Source organism: Vanellus vanellus, assembly GCF_965231255.1.
Source record: "Vanellus vanellus genome assembly, chromosome: 3".
In the NCBI taxonomy this organism is placed as follows: domain Eukaryota; kingdom Metazoa; phylum Chordata; class Aves; order Charadriiformes; family Charadriidae; genus Vanellus; species Vanellus vanellus.
Window position 1 is genome coordinate 96,830,932 of NC_138907.1, and position 25,257 is coordinate 96,856,188.

At 38.2% G+C, this 25,257-nt stretch overlaps 1 protein-coding gene across 1 annotated transcript in view; it reads right to left on the reverse strand.

The window, feature by feature from the left end:
• The window catches only part of ADGRB3 (adhesion G protein-coupled receptor B3), a gene marked incomplete at both ends in the record, with an annotated part of 480,039 nt that overhangs the window by 101,626 nt on the left and 353,156 nt on the right, over positions 1–25,257 (reverse strand). Inside the window, 2 exons of the mRNA XM_082480895.1 lie at positions 1,552–1,655; positions 3,321–3,447. Of these exons, the coding sequence (XP_082337021.1) occupies positions 1,552–1,655; positions 3,321–3,447 (231 nt within the window). The remainder of the gene's footprint in view (positions 1–1,551; positions 1,656–3,320; positions 3,448–25,257) is intronic.

The following is a 25,257-nucleotide window of genomic DNA, read 5'->3' on the forward strand; positions in this document are numbered from 1 at the left end:
AAATTTTAACAGTACAAATGACAGGCCACTCACTTGTCATAATACTTTCAAAATATCTCACTGATAGAACACAGAGATCTATATGAGTTATTTTTTCTTCAGCTGGATACAGAACCCACATTAGGTCCATAACACATATATTTTTTTTCTCAGTTTGGAAATTACCATAATCATAGGATCATAGAATCACAGAATCGTAGAATCATGGCATCATAGCATCATGGCATCATAGCATCATAGACTGGTTTGGGTCAGAAGGGACCTTTAAATATCATCTATTTCAACCCCCCTGCCATGGCCAGGGACACCTTCCACTAGACCAGGTTCCTCAAAGTCCCATCCAACCTGGCCTTGAACACTTCCACAACTTCTCTGGGCAACCTGTTCCAGTATCTCACTACCCTCATCGTAATTTTTTTTTCCTTATATTTAATCTAAATAATGGAGAAGACCAGTTCCACTGAGCATGACAGTATTTCTATCCAAGTGCTAAATATATCAGGGAGTACAAAAATAACACTATAATTCTTCAGATGGGAATTATATCCTGAAATACTCTCATTCTTAGTTTTGACAAGACAAGAACTGATAATTCTTATACTGTCTTTATTATAACTTATGTAACTAGATATTCTATATTTATTTTATGTATGTCTAATCCTGTTTCTGTGGCTGCATAAGAAAGTGCAAGAGAAAAGCGTGTAAAATTATCGAGCTGCTTCAAAATTAAAATTCTATTGGTTGATTTTACATTACTCTAAAAATTGTTATTTTCTCCCTGTGTTTCTTCTTACTTGCTCAAGAACCTATTTTTCTTTTATTATGGAAAAACGTTAAATGAGAACCCAAGTTCACTTTAAAAAATATTATTACTTCACGTGACTTTTCTGCCTTTCTATTTCTTCTAAAATAATACATCATGCTATTTCCCATCACCTCTCAAATTAATTTACTCCATAAAAATCTATTGCACTTTTCAGTCAATCTAGTATTTTAATATAGTAAACTCAGGATGGAAAGAAAGTCTGTTACTGGAATGTACCACCACACTATTTGAGACTACTTCATGTTGTGGTCTTCATTGAAACTTCTAACAGAAGTGGATAAACTCAAAGTCAGTTGACTGAACCTCCCTAAATCTGCAGTTTCTCATATGGCACTTGATCTGTCATCTTTATCACATAGAAGTTTTGTTTTCAAATGTAAATGGAGGAAAAGCATTCCAAGGTATAGGCCAGAAGCCTCACATGAAACATATCATATAGAAGAATCCTGTGAAATGTTTATTAGCACTATGAATGTCCCAAAAGAGCAATACCATTCACATTCAAGAGGGGAAAGAGAAGAGTGGGCTATACCATCACCAGTAGGCCAAGATAGTGAAACTAATCAATCACATCAACAAATTTAGGAGTCAAAACATGCACTACGTTTTTCTTTTTTTTTTTCTTTTTTTCTTTTCCGAATAATAAATGTTGCATCTAACACACTCTTTAAATCAACTAAATACAACTATGTATTCACATTCCGCTTTATCAATCCATTACATACCTCCATAGCGCTGCATAGACAACTGCTAGGGTGATCAAGGCCAAACATGAAAGACCACTGCCTACTATTAAGGTCACTGAGGGTGTACCAGATGATTCCATGATCTGTAGGATACAACAGACAACCATGAAGGAAACCATCCTCCAGCAATTAAAACAACAAGTCAAAGACAAAAAAAAACGAATAAAATCAAAATGATAAAAGCAGCCATGCTGTCACAGATAGCTTCAGCAATATTCCTTATGAAGCAGAAATCAACTTAATTCCGAAACTGATCCGTACATAACTCTGAGATCTGTTTAATTACTGCTACATTCCTCAGAGGCCTTTGAGCTTTAAAAAGCCTTATAATACCTGCATGATATTTTGAAAAATAAAGTAGTAATATTACAATGTAATAGGAGACTATGATGTTAGCACAAGTTTCAACTACAGCCCAATTAAAATTCATTAAAACATATATTTCTCTTGAGAAACGGCAATATTTAGAATTGTGTATTAAACAAGCAGCTTAGTTGCACTGTAATATGTTAAAGAACATCCAGCAGTTTTTCCCAGAATTTGGTTCATGCTTGTTGCAGAATTACCAAACTTTCTGACTTTTAATAACTTTGACTTCAATCCACTATTCTCACACACTTAATTTCCTTGGGCCTCAGATTGTCTAGAAAGAATGGCAAGATATTTATGGCAACAATATGATAAGCCTTCTGTAAAGAAGCTGGAAATTTAGAATTATTTCATTTGTACTCTGTGTGTTAATAAAAAATGAAAATAAATAAATGACCTTGAAAACAAACTAGTTTTCCATGCTGTAAAAGAAACTATTATCATCAAATATCAGGTAAGGTTTTCCTTCTGTGTGCATATGTGCTCGTGTTCTGAAACAGACATGGTATTTGCTAATAGAAATGGAAAAAAATGTAGATCTAAAAGTTTGCCTGGTTTATCAAAATGCTTTTTAAAGCCTCAGGGATTGTGAATTACATTTTATCAAAATATCTTGTGTCACCCAAATAGGAGATAAGACTGATGTACTTTTAGGCCAGATCTGAGGCAGAAAGTAGCATTTTATTTTGACCACTTTGTTCAAAACTGATCTACTTTGCTATTAAAAAAAGTCTGATCATACGCTTCCAAAACCAGGAAAATGAAATTATGCCTTAGCAGGATAACTTCACAAATATTTGCTTTTTAGCTATTTTTACACTCAATAATACTGCGAGTGTCTGCTTATACACTTAATGTCCCCTCTTTCTCATGAAAACTTGATTATTTTTCTTACATCATATCAACAGACTACATAGAAAATCTGTGCTGAAAATGTCCAATGCAGATCTGCAATCTGTTTAACTACAGTATCTAGGGTTTCCTACCAAGAGCAGTAATAAAGCCCTGTACATTCCCCTGGAAAGGCTTGCAACCTTTAAAAAGCTTGTTAAGTTGATAATTGTTCAAGACAAAAGTTTACAACACATTTGCATCACAATTAGAAGGCTTTCTCTGAAAAATTCGGAGTTGGAGAACCGTGCACATTTCACCAGGATTTAGTTGTATGACAGAATCCAGAATTCATTGCTCTGAGCCACTGTAGACACCAGGAGACTAACATTTGCCTACCTGCAGTATTAAACAATTCCTCAATGCAACGTCTGAAATATACCTGAGAGCAAAGCTCGACCAGCTCCCCCCCCGCCCCCCCGCAGCCCCCCCCATTGCCTTTTGCATTAAAACTGGATCCCCCCCCCCCCCCCCCTTTTGTTACTTACTATTTCTCTAGGTTGCTGAGCCAAAATGGCGAAGGTAGAGAGACGATCACATAAGCATTTCGTATGGGATGCATCGGTAAGCACAGTTTTACATCCCTGGGTGGACCAGGTTCCCAAAGAGTCGTTCCTGCAAAGGAGAGAGAGAAGGAAAGGGGGGTCGGGGGGGGGGGGGGTGGGGTGGGGAGGGGGGGAAATATCGGGATAATTACGCCTGACGGCCAATTCCGTGAGAAGACAATGCAGTTTAATCGCGAGGAGAGTGTAGTGTAGTTCCCGGACAGCGGAGAGGTACTTGTTGTGGGGCAGGACCGGCCCCGGCGGCGCCCCCGGGGCCGGGCGGGGAGCGGGGTACGGCGCTGCGCTGCGCGGAGAAGCGCGGAGAGAGGAGCGGAACGGTGTGGAGCTGTCCGCCGCGGTGGTGCTGACCGGAGCCCGGCGGCGCCCTGCGCTGCGCCGCGCTGCGCTGCGCGGCGCTGCGTTGCGCTGAGCTGCGCTGCGCTGCGCGGAGCCCCGCCAGCCGCGGCAGCAGCCGCCCCCTGCGCTGCCAGCCACCTCCGAGCCTCACCAGAGCACTGCGAAAAACTCATCGGGGGAAGAGGGGGAGGCTTTCTCTCTCTCTCTCTCTCTTTTTTTTTTTTTTTTTCCTTTTCCTACCGGCTCTGTTTCTGGCCCTTTTGTAAAAAAATGTGGTAGTCGGTAGTTGTAGTGTCTTTTTTTTTTTTTTTTTTCCTCGTGTGTGTGGCTAGTTTAAAGGCAGACGGTTCTCAAACGCCTATCTGGGTTATGCCAGTTAGATCGGGAGATGCCAGATCTTCTGTTCTGATGGCTATTTTTGCTGAGGATTTTTGGATTTTTTTTTTTTTTTTTTTTTGGTTGTTGCTTTTAGTGATCAGCCTTAGAAATTTCACCCTGGAAACGGCAGCATCAGATGCCTCCAACTCTTGCCTTAGCTCCAGCAGAGGGGTGGATTTCAGTACAGCAGCACACAACATCACCAAAGAGACACACGAGTTCGCCCTCCAGACATCACTCAGTCAACTCGCCTTTCCCTAGCTCCCTCCCCCTTCTCAATCTCTTTTTCTTGGGGTGGCAGCACCATGCTAACCCCAAGCCAAAGCGACCATTCGTTGGCACCTTTCACCAACCTCCCCTAAACAAAACAAGATGATTAACACAGCCCCCGAATTCAATTAGACATTCAATATGCTAATGCAAGGTCTGAAACCCACCCCAGCAGAACAATAAAAATGGTATCAACCCACGTTTTCTTTGTGTGGGCAAGGAGAGGGAGAGGGAGAGACAAAAAATCATCTCTCCCTTTTCCTGAACTGCAGTGGAAGGGGAAATAATTTCTACAGCAAAAAGGGGGTGTTTTCAGCTAAATCAAACCTATTCTCTTTATATATGTTATGTTTAGAGAACAACAATTGGGTTTCTTTCTTCTTTTTTTTTTTTTTTCCCCTCCTTTCATGTCCAGGAAGCAACTGCAGCGACTCTGCTGCCAGCAGCAGCGTGAGCACTGTCAATTCCTGTCCATCTCACCTCAGGTCACTAAATGACTTGAAGAAAGAAAAACGAAGGTGGAAGAAACAAGGTGGGGGAATAATAATTTCCAGTCCCTGTGATCACCCTTGTTTCACCTCTTCTGCCTCGACAACCCACCTTTGTGAGTGATTCTATATGCCAGGACCCTCATGCAAAGGCAATTTGTTATCCCAAGCCTGCTCTCGGAGCGCAGTTCACCCTAGCCCACCTCAGCATTTTGTGCCGCTAGTTTTTGAACGCACACCAGATGTAACCCTTACACACTATTGTCTTCAGAACAGTATCCTGTAATAAACAAAAAAAACAGCAACTGAGGGGAACAATTGAGGGAAAATCACCAATTCTTCAAGCCACTAAAGCTGTCTATTAGCTTTCCTTCACAAATTGTGTCTTTCAGAGAGCCACAGGCTAAATCAACATCCATTTTGAAAAATATAGTAACGTATTCTAAATTCTGAAGCATTATCTTCTGGATAACTTAACCAATTTATTTTATTAGCTTTCCTGTCTCTTATCTTATTGTAACACATAGTTAAGGCCAAATGAAATGCATTTATCTGTGCTGATTAAATATTAAAGAATGATAGCTTAAGAGAAATTGACATGTTTTAAAACAAAAGGATGGTATTATTCATCCTGAGAATAAGATTTAATATATTGAATTCGCCCTATGCTGAAAAGCACTGGATGCACAGTACGTATAGTTAGCACTAAATCCTTGCAGATGGTGTCCAATGCACAGAGTTAGACAAGTCCTAATTATAGAAGGTAGACAACCACAGAGACCAATTTAATTTAAAACAAAACATCTGTTACAATTATAATTGTATTTAAATTAGTATAAATCATGGGCAGTCCACGAGGTTAGAGGGGGTCATTCTGTTCTTCAAGTCACTTACGCAAATACAAAATTCCAGTCATACATGAGCTGAGCAGTTCACTGTTGTACTATACCACCAGGTATTATAAGTACACTTACCTATTTTGCAAAAATTCTTGAATACAATTTTAGTGGAATTTCCAAAAGCACTCTACAATGAAGAAAGTGCTCTAATTGAATTTAACAATAAGACATCCACTGACATGGCAGGAGCAGAGTCAGTCTAATGTGGACACTTTTTACATTTCATTGTTCATTTTTCAGTGATACACTTCAATTTCTTGCCTACCAGCATTATATTTGAATATGTAACAGATGAAAATCCAGTGATTAAATATGGTCTATCTCTCTCTTATAACCAATGCAGTTAGAAAAAAAAAAGCCTCATTAATAAGTATATTTGTAGCCTGTTGAAATGATGGCTGACAGAAGCTGTGCAGAATGTTATGCTAAGTCCATGAAGGAGACAGAATAATGAGCAGAATCCAATAGAAAAGTGTAACTGCAATTTGTTGCATGATGCTCATGCCTGCAGAACAGTAAATGTATAATTATTAACTCACTCAGAGACGCTGGACATTTTGACTTGCCAACATAAAATCAGTATTTGGTTTTAGATATAAAGTAAATAAGGAAAGGAAATACGGAGTTAAAACAGATGTATTATATTTAGTGCATCTCAATGCTACACTTTTTATGAAGTCCTCCATCTATGATCTGTCCCTCTCATAATGCAAAACTTCTGGGCCAATCAGAATCTGTCCCATATTTGGAGGTTTCATTCCTTATTGGTCTGATTTTCTTTGACTATGTGTCTACCGTTTAGAGTTATCATATGAATATGCAAGAGGACACCTATTATTCCTGTGGATCTTTCTTATTATGCAGAAAGCTATAAAGGAGTGACAGGTACTATTAACACATGTTCTATTTATATCAAGGAAAATTATCAAATTGAAAATACGTAGCAAATATAGATGTAGGTTCATGACCATTATTGGCAATTTTGTTCTGTTCCACTGAGCTGCAGATGATTTAATCAACCTGGCAGAATTCCCATGATATAAGCAAAGGAATTCCCAAGAAGCATAGATTCACCATTGCAGATCCTGTGTCATCCTGCAGCTGAGGCAGGGGAAGAAGCAGGGGAAGCAGGGAAGCAGGGGAAAAAGTCTAAGTAGGATGTAATTTGGGCTCGTGGATCTATGGCTAATAGAGCATAAGCACCAAAAAGAACTCGGCTCCAACATTTGCCTATGAGTGTGTCCTTCTCAGAGTAGTCTTACAGTTACAGGAATGCTGGAGTGTCTTTTCAAAACCCTTTCAAAGTTTAATTTCAACTTTTTAGTTCTAATCAAGAATTGGGAACATACTGTGCAATGAAAATGATGGCCAAATGATTTACAGAAATGTATTTTAATCGTGTATGATATAGCAGAAATAATGTGATTTTTACTCTTTAATAATGTATTATACAATATTGCATGATATATAAGTGATGCTCACTACTGAAAACAATGACTGTCTCAGATATTGAAATGGAAATTTAGTTTATAGGATAGGAGCATTTCTGTAGAATAAAAGATTCATTCACAGACACAACTGCCAATCTGACACAGACTGATGATCCAGCCACATTTGATATGTGAGCAGCTACGTTTCCCTTATTTTGTGGTATTTTCCCTGGTCTCATGACAGGGTTTATGACTTACTATTGACATATTTTGTAAAATTTAATAATGTACGTCTTACTAATTGCATTGTATTGTCTACTTTAACATATTGATGAATAAGAATCAGCTATGACATTGCTGTCAAAACCACTCACTTAGTAAAGGACTTCACCTCATAATGTACACTCTCTACCTTATTACTACTACCTTATTACTACTACCTTATTACTTTATTTTGAAGATTTTTTTCAAAATTAAAGATTTTTTTTTTTTTTTTTTTGGAGGGAGATGCTGTGACATGTAGAAAAAGGAAGTTAGTGATACTGTTAACTATTTTCTTCATACTGGCAACTAGTGATCCAAGTAGTTGCCTGGGATTTGATCATCGTGAACAAAGACTTAACATCTAGGCTATACATATATGACAGTAGCTTCCTTTAGTAATTTCTCTCATAATTGTAGACAGTAAATTATCCATGGCCCAGCAATGTGCCCTTGTCGCCAAAAAGGCCAATGGAATCCTGGGCTGCATAGGGAAGAGTGTGGCCAGTAGGTCGAGGGAGGTCATTCTCCCCCTCTACTCGGCACTGGTGAGGCCACAACTGGAATACTGTGTCCAGTTTTGGGCTCCCCAGTTCAAGAGGGACAGGGAACTACTGGAGCGAGTCCAGCGAAGGGCAACTAAGATGATTAAGGGCTTGGAGCACCTCCCTTATGAGGAAAGGCTGAGAGAGCTGGGACTCTTTAGCCTGGAGAAGAGAAGGCTGAGGGGAGACCTTATTATGGCATACAAGTATCTAAAGGGTGGGTTGAAGGAGGATGGAGCCAGGCTCTTTTCATTGGTTCCAAGTGACAGGACGAGGGGCAATGGGCACAAGTTAGAACACAGGAAGTTCCGTTCAAATACACGGAAACAGTTCTTTACGGTGAGGGTGACAGAGCACTGGAACAGGCTGCCCAGGGAGGTTGTGGAGTCCCCTTCCCTGGAGATTTTCAAGACCCGCCTGGATGCAGTCCTGAGTAATGTGCTCTAGGCAATCCTGCTTTAGCAGGAGAGTTGGACTAGATGATCTCTAGAGGTCCCTTCCAACTCTGATGATTCTGTGATTCTGTGATTCTGTGATTCTGTAATTAATATCTGTGGTTAGAGTAGGATGAGAAACCTTTTCCACCGTTGAGTTACATCACTTAAATAACAGCAAACTACACAGAAGTTAAGAAATTATATTATTATTTCTCCTGAGATAATTTTAGTTCTCCCCACTTCTTGGGTGTGTACATTATTTTACATTTCTTTTCTGTTCAACTAGGTGCTGTTTTTCCTTTAGGACAGACTTTGGTATTCCAACTCTGTTCTCAGTAAACAATGACATATAATGATGAGAAGCACAGGGAAAATGCAGACAAGAATATTTTAGCCTAGTAAAAGACAGGAAATAAGCTCATGGCCCGTATGAGCAGCAGATTATGTACATCATTGTGCCTGTTCAGATGTGCTGGCTGGCACATTAGTGAAGATAAAGTCCTTCTAACACCTGCTTACTTCTTTGCACCTGGACCTAAAATCCCAGGGAAGCCATAGGGAAGGTTCAACTGCAGGAGTCTCCTTTCAGTTGTGCTTGTCCATATGTCTGAGACATGACCTAAGTCTTAGTATGCATAATTTCTACTGTGATCAATCTTATCCCTGCTAGGAGTATATGGCAACATCTGGTGTACCTCCACTTTTCCCTAAAGTTAAAAAAAAAAAAAAGGAAAAAAAATAACAACACAAAGAAAAGGTGGATGCAAACTTACTTCACTTAATAATATCACACATAAAGCTGTAGTTTACCAAAGTATTGTTGACCCTGAAATTGTTAATATGATTAACATTATGTCTTCATGATTTAGGTTTTTTTTTTCCCTCTCACACAGTTTAGAAAAACTAATACATAAAATTGTGGAAATTAAATGAAGTAGAATGGACAAAAATAACTGCCTTATGACTACATGTCTAAAATACCACAAATGTCCCAAAAAGGATGTCTGTGTGGTATCAGAAGAAAAAGCTGGATGAAGAATATCTTTCTGTCCAAGAATATCTTGATGTCCAACCAGAATATTATGGGGAGTTCATTTTCCTAAAGAATAAGGCCACTTTTCCAATTCAGGCATTGAATTGCTTATTTTTCCTCAACGACATACTTGTGAATTTATTTTTTTTTGCCAAAGAAAGTAGAATTCCTTGAAAAATTAATTTTCTTGCTGATCTTTATATCAAAAATAAATCCTATTTGAATAATTTTTTTGTAAAACAAATGTGCAACTGGGCTGGAAACCAAGTTTTATTCCAATGTGATTTAAACCAGATGAGATATTAAACCCTAAAAAGTAGGTTTTATAACAGAGCCATTGTAGTTATAAGCATACACCGTTACATTAACCTTCTAATAATGTGCAACTCACAGATAGGTCCAAGGTAGGATCAAAAATTGCCTTGGTTATCAGTTTGACTACTATATACAAGTGATTCATCAAAAGGGGAGCTATGGAAATGAGTATTAATGCTTCGGGGAGTATTTTGTTACTCTTTATAACTTTCCTGTCCATACAGTTTAGGGCGTGATCCCACATGCAGTGTGTATAAGCTGAGCTATAATTAATAGTTGCTCTGTCATTAGCATACTGCAAGTGTACCAAAGTGAAAAGGAAAAGAAAATCTAAAGAACTGATATGACAAAAATGGCATAAGACAAATACTAGGACTTTCTCGTCTTCTACTGCATAGTTCTTGATTACTAGTGCTCTGTACTACTGCTATAATGCAGACTTATCATTATTGGAGTTAGAGGATCCATTCCTGTTTTTTAATAACATCAGACAAACTAGTTATTCAGCTTTACTTCTATATTATAAGGAGCCTAATGGATGGACGTTTGCGTAAAAGCATTCTCCCACCTTTCCCTAGATTGTAGATAAAATCTCCTAAAAGGATGAGTATTGGTGCATGAAAAAAAAAAAAAATATTGAGGGAAAACAATCACTTTCCATAGCTTCATCTCTATCTGACCCTCTTGGTGTTCTCAGAGAAAGTCGCATAGATATAAGTACTGGGCATTCCTGCTATGTACATGCTGGGAAAGAATGCAGGTATCTGCTAAGGGTTTATTAGAACTATAACTTCTTTCCCCATGGACCTCCAGAAGGAATAGAGCAGACAAGAGGCCACACTTCCCTTCCAGGATATCTTGTCCCAAGATGGTGATTTCCTAGAAATTACAGGAAGCAACAGAGGGATATTTCTTATTTTCATAAAAACAATAAAAATTGAAACAAACTGGTCAACTCTTCTTCAAATTCTACAATGAATTGCTGTCTCCCTTCCTTCCTGATGAGGTCTCATTTATTTAGTATCAGTCTGTACGCTAATTTTGTCCTACATTTCCATACAATTTTGCTAAGTTTGTTCAGTGTGAAAGGGAGAGACCTGATAATGCTGAATGACCAAAACAACAAGGATCACGTTACATTTCGCAAGCATGTATTACTTATCTGTGCATATGTTTACGCTCTTCATTTAAGTTGCTGTATGGCATATTTGGTTTCTTGGGGCAAAGTCACACAGAGACTGGCTACATTAAAATGACTATTCTCAAAATTTGCAGTAGTGAGTTTACTATCATTTTGGATATATCTAAAATTGCTCAATTTCAACTAGGTTAATTTTATAGGAAAACTTTATCGTATATTTAGTAGGAAAAATAGAGTTCAACAAATATTTTATTAGCTTCCACTCCTCACAAAATCAGTAAAATCTTTTATATTTTTTTTCAGACTATAAATATTTATGTAGATTTATGGTGATCAAAGGAAACTTTGTCATGTAGTGTTTTCCCAATGATCAACTCGTGAAATCTTTCACACTGTACTATTATTCACAGGGACTCCTAGCAAAAACGATCCTTCCAAACTGTATTTTGCTAGGGGCTGGAAAAGATTAGGGGCTCAGAAGTTTGTCCTGGAAATTAAGAATGTCAAAGGTCAAGAATGTCAAGCTATCATTAATGTTTCTTTCAAATGACAAGATTAACAATAAAGCATAGTATCATGAGTTCAAGTTTCAAGGCCAGCTATGACCATCAGGGAGAGGAACAAGTGTGAAAGGGAATTGATGAGGGGAAGAACAGAGGCTGGGCTTTCACCACTGTTACTGTTAAAACATCCTTTGCTATTCCAGACTGAAACACAAGATAAAACTAAAAACAGTACATGTCCAGCCTCCTCAGAGTGCGCTTTGAATTAGGCTCCAGAGATGCCAACCATAATGTAGGAAGAAAGTTAAGGCATAAAACGAGAATGGCAGAAGTAAACGCGTTAAGCTGTCAGGCACCAAAATGATGCTCATTGCTCTGGGGATGCAAAAGAGAGCTGAGGTCTCTTTCGGAGCTAGGTATGTACACGCTACCTTTCAAAGTCTGAAGTTAGGTTTCACATCAAAGATGTCCGGTGGAGAGTCTCCCTTTTATCTAACAACTCAGTGGTTGTGAGTAACTGAACCGCAGGAAGACAGGGATTGGCACCTGCATTCCAGTTCCCTCTCCACTCAGTAGTACTTATTCAGCAGATTGAGCTTTCAAAGATCAGTGTTACAAGTTCTCTGAAGAACCTCAGGCTTCACACGTGCTCTCTCCTATCTTAGCTGCATGACTAAGAACCCTCCTGGTTATCAGCTTCTCCTCCCCTGGATCTTGTGATACCACTTGCTGCTCCTACACAATCCTACTGTGTATCCTACAACTCTGTTACCTGCTGGGTTCTCTGAAGAAGCTATGGAGCTATGGAAGGTTGTGGAGCTACAGCAGCTGGAGACAACCGGAGCTAAGTTGTCTGTGTCCAATTTTAAAGAAAGAAGTAAAGACCTTACACTTTGAAAACAAACTTAAGCCAGGCTGAGATAAAACAAACAAACAAACAAAAAACAGGACACAGTTGCAAATGTTTATAAAGCACAAACAAAGAAATAAAATAAAAGTGACATTTGCTCTACTAACATGGGAATTATGTCAGCAGTATGCCTCTCCTTTTATCCAGCAAGATTTCCTAAACATTCAGTTTATAAAGAGTTCTATTTTCTGTATACATTAGGCCTCAGGTTACGTCCTTTTCCTTGTGTAAGACACTTGCTTTTTATAACCTATCCTTTTTTGTAAGTCCTCCCCAGGAATCTAAACAGATCTAATCTCTTTTCCTCAAATGGATTGATTTCTTTCTTATTTGGGGGGTAGTCTGGCCATCCCTCTTAATTAAAATAAGTATTTTTTTTCTTCCTCAGAGATGTCTCTTTGTTAGATCAGATGTTATCTTGTGTACCTGACCGGCCAATTAACAACTGCTTCAATAAGAGTAATGCTTATCTCCCTATTCTCTCTTTGGTGAGTCAGAGTGCACCTTGACTGAACCTGCACCAAATCTTTTATTGGTTATCAGACTGCACATTAAAACAACATTTGATACAAATCCCTCAAGAGGACAAAGGCATATGGCTCGCTATTGGCTGTTGATAGAGATCAGACACATAGTAATTAGTCAGTTTGAGGCGACAAGGGGTTTGTAGCGACTGATGCTTAGCATCTTTGGTTGGATATCTTTTCTTCAGTGAAAGCCTGAACTACAAATTCTAAATGTGACTAATCTTTAACTTTCAATCAATATTTAGTTATAATATGAAAGAATAGGACTAATGGTGAACAGAGGGAATTAGAAAAGCTTCTGTATTCCAAAATGCCCTACAGCCTGGAGGTTTGGTCATTCCCCCTGAAAAGATTCTGAATTTTGCAGGCACAGATGAGACCCCACCTTGGGTAAGTCTCTCCTGTCCTGGATGAATTTTCTAACCATTGAAATATCGGACAAAAGAACTATAGTAAAGTTCTTCATACATGTGCTGTCCACGTATTATGTAGCAGCCAATTCACTGCTAAGTCAAGGTCACAGTCAAGAATGACATAGAGATGACCTGTCTACATATCTTGATGAGAGTTAATGCTGAGGCACTTCTGATCATATTAGAATGAAGACTTGGTAGCCAAGGAACTGTGTAAGAACCTCTGGACTTAGGATTCTTCAGAGTTATACGGTGACTGGAAAGGAGGTCTGACAAGATCCATTAAGGATTGAGGTACCTATGGTGGCAGGTATCTGCCACCATGACACTATCTCATGTAATAACTGAGACTATTAATATGGGGCAATGCAACTAATCTGTGCAAGCCGTTGAGATGCAGTGACTTTGTATACGCCCAGCTGATAGCAAATGTAATGCAATAGAGCTATACACAAAGCTTTCTTACAGCATTGTTTACGACCTGATTAAAAACAAAAACTAAACAACCCAGATGTTGCTAAAGCTGATGGATGTAAGCTGTACATTGAAAACTATAATTCACAGAACTATATTCTATGACATTATAAAGTAATGCATCTTGACATTATAAAGTAATGCATCTTTTTCTCTTCATAATTTTCTTTTTTTTTTTTAAGATGTGGGAAAATCGTTGTGATTACAGAGTCAAATAAAGTAGAGATTTAGGAAATGGAGGCTCTCTTGTTAAAAGAAAAAGAAGATGTAAGAGACACCTCCTTAATTTATATTTTGGACTCTTCTAAGCTGGTCTTAGCCCTGATTTTCTTGCCTTTCAGTAAGGCTTATTACCTTAGGACTTATTAATGTGTCTGCTCAGCTTCCAGACTCAAAATGGTTTGAATGTAGCCACTTTGGAGTGCAGTTATGTGAGGTTCTGCTCATCTGAATCTTCCTAAGCAGATGTATTTAGCGACCAACTGCCCAGTAAAGTAAATTACACCAAACTGACATGTTTTTAATACCACTTCAAACCTGCGCAATGCTAGTGTTGCCTAAACCAAAGTCAGCTGATAGTGATAATCTCCGGAGATAACATCTAAACTGTTCCATTGTGGTTTTTACTACAATGTCTAGTACAGAGGTAGAAGAATGAGGTGTGCATCACACTGCATCACAACACATGAAAAAAGATGCTTTCACATTTTATCTGGAAAATGCTGGGAAAAGAATGAGGGTCTGCACTGTGCCACGTGTGGACAGTAGACTTTACGTACCAGGGATAGTGCTAACTCAATAGGATAAGGGCACGTTTTGCAGAGGGGGCCACTGTGGTGCTCAAAGTCCAGTCTGTGGACGTGCTCTGAATCTGATCTGCATATGTGCAATATATCTGATGCATCCACAATCCAACAGACAAGTTGCATTTGTGATAACCATATATCTGGAAGTCCCAGAAAAAATCACTGCACTTAACAGTGGCAGTACAGAATATAAGTCCTCTTACTCCTTCAGTAAGTCCATTTCAGCTAGTCATGTGTCAGCTAGATTGTGTGTTCAGACAAATGTGACTGCTGGCATTAAAAACTATATAAATTGGTTAAGAGGTTGGATAAGTGCTTTTATTTCACAGTCTAAACCAAAAAGGGATAAGGGAGGTGTGGGGAAGAACGTGCCTTAACTAGATGCCAAAAAGAGCCTGTCTGGACAAATAAAAAAAGCTTAATAGCCTATCTATTTTCTTCCATCTCCCAAGAATATTTTTTTGTTTGTGTGTGGCTTCCTTGTGGGAAACAACACAAGAAGAAATCCTGATGGTGGATTAAGCCTTAAAACAGAGACAGACAGTGTCATCCTGAATCTCAACATGAGGCACAGGAAAATTAAGAGATATCCCTAGGACCTGAGGCCAAAATAAAAATGTGAAGGTAAATTACTTCTAGGCTCAAAAGAAAATGCAACCAAATACAGTGCTATATTTATTCCCTTCCATCTCTATATGGAGGTCTCATACCCTATTTTTGATATTTACAAACGTTGTATCATATGGAATATTGAAAGTATACCTCTCTAAAAACATATACAGTAACATTATTCAGCTAATGTTGCAGATTTTGCAGAATGGAATCAACTTGCAGTGGCATGAAAGGCATACCACAAGATGTCTATCTGTCTGTCTGTGACGTGTCACATAGAGGTGTCATGCTTTAGTTGAAAACTCCAGATCTGAAAGGCCTTTCCCTTCCGTCAGACATCGCGTTGCAAGTAGAAACTGCTACAGCGTCTTCTTACACTTCAAAGCAATTTGCATTCTGTTATGTTCTCACGCTACTCGATGTTTTTAAAGTGCAATAAATAAAGAATACAATTAATGTAGATTACACTACTTGATCTGAATTATATACAGACTACTTAGTACATGAAGCTTATTAGCTAGAATATATCTCCTAGAAATTACATAATGATGAGTGCAATTGCAATCATTGTCTGTGCATATATAGTACTCAGGGAATGTCATGAATCCACTTCATGCCAGTGCATGCCGTATATTGATTGGACCTGTCAACTTCAATGAAGTATTCTCAGTACAACTCACATCAGAACCTGGCACTATATTTTGATATCTCAGACAACTAAATGTTATCTAAAATTACATATAAGCAAACAACTTTTTATTGACTGTGCACTGGAGAAAACTTATGTGTGTATTTTAATTCAAAGATGCTAGAGCATGTCAAGCGCATGATGTGTTCTTCAGTTATAATAGTTTTCGGCAGGGGTTTGGAAATAGCAAAACAGAAAATATGACTATGCCACTCTAAAAAAGTCTACAGTATGCCCACATTTTGAATGCAGTATGCGGTTCTGATCGCTTCCTAACTCAAACAGATCTAGTGGAACTAGGAAAGCTGTAGGGAAAGGGGATGAGGTGACAGAAGATACGGGACAGCTTCCGTAAGGTAAGTCTCTCTGGTCTGGGTAAGAGACGGTCAAGGGAGGTCTGATAAAGGTCTGTAAGAGTGCCACAGTCAAAATGAACCAGAAATGATTGTTTGTTATTCCTTGTAACATAAGATCTAAGGGCATTAAAGAAATTATTAGGCTGTATATTCAAAACAAACAATAGGAGGCATTTTTTCTCACAGGGCGTAGTTAAACTGTGGAAATCATTGCCGCGGGAGGTTATAAATGACAGAAGATTATGTGAACTGAAAGAGTAATTAGATAAATTCACAGACAAAAAAGTCTTTTAAGGCTACAGCACACAAAGATAAAAAAATCTAACTCTTCGTCACAAACCTGTTGGAATTTGGAAGGCATACCAGGGGAATTTCTAGTGAATGAGTACCTTGCTCTTAAGCACCCTTCTAGGCATCTGTTAACAGCCATTGTGGCAGGTAGAATGCTGGGGCTAGACTAATCTTTTGCCTGTTCAGCCCAGCTTATACTTTAACTATTATTCCTGGTTTAAAAGTTTTGCTTTCAGTTTAATCACATCTCAGTTTGCTGGTTGTTCCACCTTGCATAGGCATATTAAACCCAAACCATCCTGCTGAGACAGCAGTATCATAGCCGAGCCTCAGTATAATGTTAAGGTACTATGACATCCTGAATTTACAAATTGACTTCTTGGCACCACATAAGTGGACATTGAACAGAATTAAATTTTTATTGCTTTGCATTAACATTTTATCTCATATGAGAGAGATTTTCTTATTTCCTTAATTTTATAGTATAGAATTGGGATTTTACAAGTGTACTCACATCCTGAAATATTTCCTAGCATTCAATTGAGATAGATAGAATATATATATGTGTGTGTACATAGATATTAAAGATAGATAATAGGTGTTAATTGTGATAATTGTTATTGTATCTCATCTGGTTTTGATACACTTCATAAGGTTTTAGATTTACCCTAACGATGGCTTCACTCTTTTTATTCTGTGCATGATCTTAACTGTTAAGCACTTATGAAAATATTTGCTTCTTTTCTTCACAATGTTGCCCTGCTCTATATAAAATTATACCTCCTGACCCTTCGAATGGTCAGCTTTTAATCCCAAGCCAGTAACATCTATTCTGTATTTAAAAATGTCACTGCTTTTAAGTCCAATACCTAGTAGTCCTGCAGGGCTAGAGGCAATAACTTGTAAAGGGAAAAAGTCTCAACTTTCCAATTGGACACACAGACCTTGCTTCTAACCCTGCAGGGTTGTCAGCTATCAAACTTTGAAGTCATGACATTTGAAAGAAAATGTACGGAGGAGTTATTTTGTAGGAACAGAAAACCATTTTTAGCTTACTTTAGAAAGTTTTTATTGCTCTTGTTTTGCCCTATGCTTTCAATGAATAAGATATCTAGTTTTACAGGTGGATGCATATGAAAATAGTACTAGTAAATGCTTTAAAGAGTCTAACTTATTCTAAAGGTTATATGATATAAATTCATGCAAAGACTTTAGCACTTGTGGGAAAATGGAGGAATAAAACACTCAAGGTCAGAAATACAGAAACAGTGGCCTCAGCTGTAACTTTTCTTATAGTTGTGTTTTAATGTCTAGTATCTTTTTATCTTTCAGACCATCTCATATTAAAATCAATTAAAATGATTGCAGCATTAGCTGAATTAAGCCATCCCTCATTTTCAATTATATGTTAATTAATACCAGTATGTAGTACAATGCAAATTGGAATATCTTACAGATTCCTATAAAAGAGTTATAACAATACTAGTACCAGTACTTTAATTTTTAAACAGAATTAATTCCACTTCTAGTGAACTAATTTCCTTGTAAGTTTGGTTTGTTTTTAACTTTGGCAATTTTAACTCTGAAATAACTTTCTGTGACAAGATTATTTTAAAATTCAGTTTTTTAGTGTAGGAAATGGAAAAAAAAAAACATAATCCATTGCTTCTCTAAGACCATGGTTCAACATAATATTTAAATATGTCTATAACTTCATATCCCAGTGATTTCAGCAGATTTACTCATACACTCAAAGCTAGTCACATGCTCAACTTTCTTGTGAAATCACAGCAATTTCCATCTCAGTAACACAAAATGTCCATGAATTAAGCTTCAAAATAGGCCTTTAAAGTAAGTAAGGATCACTGGTCATATATTCCAGGTAGTGAAATTCTATGCTGCTGTACTAGGTAATCAGAGCAGATTCTTCTTTCCTTTAAATCATAACAATCTTTAAAAAATGTAAAGACTATACATACTACATTTTAACCTAGGCTATGGAAGATCTTTCTCTTTCAAACAATTGATGATTATGGCATCAGTATAATTTGTATTAATAATATAAATTATTATTCATGAATAAACTCATACTACATCAAATAAAAACTGTAAACATATTTATGTTAATTGAATATCTTTTTGCAACACTTAGCAGAATTAGAAATCAGTTCCAACTCAAATGCAAATAATATTCATAATCACAGAAACATACTTCTCTATCAAATCATGTTTTAAAGGTCCCTCTGTACATATAATATAATTCCTTTCCCTTGTCAGCCCCTGCCCTCCAATTTCTAAAAGAAAAGTGACTGATAATAAATCTTGTACCGTGATTTAAAACTATTTGGCTTGATGTTTGTCAAATACTACAGTTCCCAAGAGAAGTCACTAGAAGTCCAGAGTACCTGTACAAGGTCATGAGTACTGCTTGTGCTGAATATCCAGGAAAAGATTCCCCTTTATTTATTTGTTGACAACATCAATAAGTAATTAAATATTTGCTTGTCATTGCAAAAAAAAAGTTTCTTTGTTAAGCAAAGTTCATGCTAACATTGTCCCACTTAATTGTCAGTCATTACTTTTCAATGTCATTGGGAAAGGTATGTTTATTGAGAGAAATCCCAGCACAAGCCCTGGAAGAAGTCAGCAGATTGCAAGAGAGACCATTCTGCAGCACTTTCTACCTGGATACTGTAGCTCTTCCATGAGTGAAACCATGTGAAACTCATGAAACGTTTCACTGCCCACGTGAAATCGTTCAACTGGAGAGAGTTCCATGGAAGTAGCTACTAGAAAAAGGGACACTTACATTTGAGAGAAAATATTATTGATGAAGCTGCTCTTGTGTTACTCACGGTGTAAAAGTGAGAAGCATGGCATGAAAGGGAGGTCTTATTGACAGGGCATTGCTGGGGATACAAGGATGGGGATGCAGCTCAAGAAGGACCACGGCCAGCATACTGGAGCAGCCAGGAGGAAAAAAAACATTGCAGTACTTGAGCTGGGTATCAGGAAAAAGGGAAGCTTATTGCATAATGCTTCGTGTATATTCTGTCCAACACATTCTTTTATGTCTGTACAAGGCAGATGGCACTTTAATTAAAGGTTCTGTAAACTTTCCCAAAACATCTTTGTGATTTCTGTGTTCAGCATATTTATGTACCTCCCCCTGCAAATTAACAGGTTTTCAAATATTTTACCCTTATTTAACAATGATGCATGGGAGCATCTGCTGCATGAATGAAGGGAGAAGCCAGCACCACCTGCATGATCTTAATATATGTTTTGGTCAAGCCTATAGTGACTGTGGTATATAAAAAGTGTGATGGCAAAACTGAGGAATGGGATAAGAACATGAGGGAAAATTGTCTTGGACATGAAGAATATATTTAGGTTTTAATGATAAATATGGTTAATACCAATTTTTGCTTGTAAATGCACTACAAGTTTATGTTGCGGTAAGACATATTGCTTCATCTACTACATTAGGAAATATTTTTAAAAGAGCTGTGGATGCTGCTGATTTTAATATTTTCAGTAAGGAATGCAACATCTTAGTGTATTTGATTTTCTTCCCCTTAAAACAATTTAAGAAAAAAAAAAGTGTTCACACACAGAGTGAAAACAGGCAGCAAACAGTTCCTTCTCCACAAGGTCAAATAATTTCTAGAATGAGTTATAGAGATATGTGCTGGTTTTGTCTGGAGCCAATTTTTTTTTTTTGGTAGATTTCTTCCAGCAGAAAAACAAATATTAAAGAAAGAGGTTTGTTTTTTTGTTTGTTTGTTTTTTTAATTAAATTAGAAAAAACAACAAAATTACGTAAATAGGAATTTATCTCAAATTATGGAAAACAGGTGTGTTTGTAAGCACATTTTCCTCAAAACACTTAATTTCTGATTTAAATATAAATTGAAGGAGACTTTTTATCATAGAATCATAGAATCATAGAATCATAGAATCAGTGAGGTTGGAAGGGACCTTTAAGATCATCAAGTCCAACCATTAACCTACCCTGATAAAAACACCACCACTCCTAAACCATGTCCCTAAGCACCTCATCTACCCTTTTCTTAAACACCTCCAGGGATGGTGAATCCACCACCTCTCTGGGCAGCTTATTCCAATGTTTAATAACCCTTTCAGTGAAAAAATGCTTCCTAACATCTAATCTAAACCTGCCCTGACATAACTTGAACCCATTTCCTCTCGTCCTATCACTTGTTGCCAGGGAGAAGAGGTCAGCTCCCATCTCTCTAAAACCTCCTTTCAGGTAGTTGTAGAGGGTGATAAGGTCTCCCCTCAGCCTCCTCTTCTCCAGGCTAAACAACCCCAGATCCCTCAGTCGTTCCTCATAAGGTTTGTCCTCCAGACCCTTCACCAGCTTTGTAGCCCTTCTCTGGACACGCTCCAACACCTCAATGTCCTTCTTGTAGTGAGGGGCCCAAAACTGAACACAGTACTCGAGGTGAGGCCTCACCAGTGCCGAGTACAGGGGGATGATTACTTCCCTAGTCCGGCTCACCACACTATTCCTGATGCAGGCCAGGATGGTGTTGGCCTTCTTGGCTGCCTGGGCACACTGCTGGCTCATGCTCAGCCGGTTGTCCACCAACACCCCCAGGTCCTTTTCTGCCAGGCAGCTTTCGAGCCACTCCGCCCCCAGTCTGTAGCGCTGCATGGGGTTGTTGTGACCCAAGTGCAGGACCCGACACTTGGCCTTGTTGAACCTCATACCATTAGCCTCAGCCCATCTGTCCAGCCTGTCCAGATCCCTCTGCAGAGCCAATCTACCCTCAAGCAGATCAACACGCCCCCCCAGTTTAGTGTCGTCTGCGAACTTACTGAGGGAGCACTCGATCCCCTCATCCAGATCGTTGATAAAGATATTAAAGAGAACTATGACTATGATATTAAAGAGAACTATGACTATGATATTAAAGAGAACTATCAACTATGTAAAAATTACTTTAGAGATAAATGTAGACTCAAAAAATAGCTGCAACATTAGACTTCATCAGTGCTTCAAAAAAGTCTGCCATTAAATCTTGTGATTTGCTCTTGAAATTGTTTACATATTATTTTTGTTCCTTAAACTCACAAACATACCTTGATATACAAGACACATCACTGTTCATACAACTTCATGCGCAGTTGTGCATGCAATGTCATACACGTAGATAGTCCCATCTCTACACATATAAGTCATTGAAGAATCTGGTTCTGTTACTACTGTGTATATAAAATTGTGGCTTTGCCAGCTGAAATGCAAACGACAATAGCAACCTGGTTGTGGGTTGCTACTCCTGTGGATAGTGTCATAGAATTTATGTAAAAATTTATCTGAGTGTTTGCTAATGTAGACAGCACACACGTCTGCTTCTTTATCTGTACTCGTGTTTACAGATTTCCCATGAAATTGCTGCCAGAAACTACAAAGGTCACACTAAATTTTTGTGAAGGCGTTTCTGGATATGCTGCCCCTGTGTCCATGAGGCAACATATCAAACAGTGCCGTAAGTGCATGTACTGTGAGCACTGCTTTCCATGACAAGTAAGTCATCATATCAATGAAGGGAAGAGGCCTCCAGCTATTTTGTGACTCCTACATTTTAACTTTTACCAGTCTTGGGTCCTTTCATGAATGCACAGCACGCTTTATATGCTGGAGGGCTATAATCATTGTTTTAATTGTCCCTTTTTTCTTCTGGGTAAATGAAAGAAGGTTGGTGCATAAAAGAAGAGACAGCATATAAAATTACCAAAGCTTTCTTTTGGAAAAGCAAATTTCTCACTACCTCCCAAGGGGATTATATGAAAAGCTCATGCAAACAGAATGTGTATATTTTTATGACTCAAGCTATGTAGTTATAGCCACATACGTATTTCATTTTGTATTCACTATCAACCACAATTGCTCCTCTTTCCAGCTAATCTTTCATCTCTGCAGCTCCTCTTTGGAATCTCATTAGATTAATAGGCCACTAAAACATTGTTTGATCATATTTCTCAACCACCTTCGTCAGCTTATGAGTCAACCCTGCAACATATGAAAGCAAGATCATTTTTGCACTCACTTCCTCTAACATATTTTAAATATTTAATGCTAAGAAAAGATCTATTCCTTCCCACCTTCTCTTCTGTGTCACAAGGTAGTAGGTATTTTAATTCAAGACTAATATGAAAAATAGAAAACTACACAGATTTCAAACTCATCTGACTGACAGATGTGTAAAATCAAGCTTCCAACAGATAGGACAGTTGGAGGAGATGCAAAAGAAATTAACTCTTGAAGGACAACCAAGCACAGCCTAAACTGGGTTACTGGGATCTTATGATGCCAAAGCAGACCTAGCTAAATACCTGGCATTTGGTTATATATGGTTGACAAACTCTGTGATCTGATGTTTAGACTTAGTATTTCCTATTCCTTTTAGTGTCCTAAGAAATGAGACATTAAATATTCCCCTTCCTGTGAAAGTCCAATGAAAATAGAAATATATCTGTGTCTAGAGAGTATTTTGGTAGTTTAATCCTCCCACTCTACTAAACCAGGCATCAGGGCAATGTCCAGTTTAACAATGCTTGATGAAAAAGCAAAGCAATTGGAGAGAGTACAGAAGAGTAACGAAGATCTGGAAAATGTGACTGGTGAGAAAGGCTGTAAGAACTGGCATATTTAATTGATGGATAAGGAATCCTGTGAGGGAACATGACAACAGTCTCCTCATATATAAGAGGATGCCATGGAGAGAAAGTACTGTCCTGTTCTCCTTTCCCACCAGAGACAGGAAAAAAAATGCCGAGCTTCGACTGAAGCAGGGGCTACTAGAGAAGACTTCTCGGGGAGCCATGGAATCTCCCATCATCTCAAGTTTTCAAAAGCAGCTTACAGAACAGTCTGCTGGGAATGGGCAAGGGGCCAGAAGTGACCTGGAGCAACCTCCATTGCTACGTGCTACAAGCCAGTGATTTCTTCTAAAGGGAGCTGTGCTTGCTGAACGCTCCTGAAAATGCTGAAGTGCCTTCCACTACCAACTGCTGTCATAGGACTCTGCTGCACTTTATACATTTGAGCACAAAATTGGGAACCAGACAAGGTAAATGCTTGTCCGTTTCTCAGCATGGCTTAGAGAGCTGTATGCCTTATATTTTTTTTTTTTTAATTGTGGTATGCTTGTTTCAGGATTTGTACAGGTGTAACCTGAGCAGAACTGCTATGCAAATGCAAAGGTAAGATCCAAAGCCAGCTGAGGTAAGCAGAAGAGTTTCAGCGGGCTTTGATGACTTTGAAGCAGGTCTGAGGTGTGCCTGTGTGTCCCCAAGGTCATACGTGTGTCTGTGTGCGTGTGCTGGGGAGAGGAGGAAGGAGACATTTGTACAGCCACTTACCCTGACTCTGAAATGTTGGTTTTGGGTAATTGACTCAGGGATGTATTCAAACTGCCTAACTTAGGAGTTGAAATTACTGTGGCATTTAGGCTCGAGACAAAAAAAGTGAAACTGCCTAATCTCTGGAGTGGACGGGCTCCCCATATGCCAGTGAAGAGACTTAATCTCTATGTTTATATGAAACTGTTATTATAATCTGCATATATACTTTACAATCAAATTGAGCATGTTTTTAAGCACTTGGCTTATCTTAAGTGCCTGAGTACTGCTTCAACAGGAACATAATATAGAACATAAACCAGAGTATCATGACTCACAAAAAAGGGAAGTAAAGTTAAAACATTTAAAAGGTCATATTTCATTTTTAGATGATGAAGAAACTATTTTATATGTTCATTACAGTCAATTGGAAGCAGTGGAATTTTCTTAGCAATTTGTGAAGCTAATTAGTTGACACACTGAGAAATCCAAGCTATAAAGAATACCATAGTCAAATCAATGATAATAAGAAATAGTTTTGATGATTTTTTTCAGTGTTTTATTGTTCCGTACAGGGACAGAATAATATTGTAGAAAATTGATTTTCTGTGGAAAAGTTCCCCTGTTAAGCATCGTATTCATCATATTGGAAACCAATGAGATTTTTAAAAAGAACTAATAAATAGTTCAAGCAATATTAGCAAAGTTCTTTCCCTCCCAGAGTTAAACTCAGGCTGTTAAACTGAACCGTGAAGTGGGTCAGTGATCCAACCCCTGAGTTTCTTACACAATGGCCTCCTGTGAGGCACAATGTTCTCTGTGAAGTTATTTAGAGTTGACAAGCCGTATCTGCCTCCCAGAAGGTGGATAAGGCCCTATATTGTACATTTTATAATTCTGCAAAAAACATTTTGGCTTTTTTTATTATCATTGATCTATGCGGACAACTCCTGTTGAGTTAAATAGAAACTTTGTGGACAAAAGAAAGTACATACTAATATCTCAATATATTATATATAAACAATTAAAAAAACAAAGCCTGGCAATAAGAAGGACACCTTTTATATACGTTGTGTTTTCTTATCAAATCCAGTTCCCGTCCGTCACTGAGTCCAGCCTGGGACTGCTCCAGTGCCAGCCGGTGACATGATTGTCATCTTGGAAGCTTAATACGGTTTTGTATATATTTCATTATTTCTTTTTATTTTATTATTAATATTTCATTAAAGTAGTTTAGTTCCTTCTAAACTCCTAAGTCTCTTTTTCCTCCTCTGTCTCTCTCTTTGAAGAGGGGTAGAGGGGAACATCTGTCAGTCCTGTCTGGGGTCCCTGGGGTCCCCAGTGGTAGATTTGGCCTAAACCACGACACAGGGCC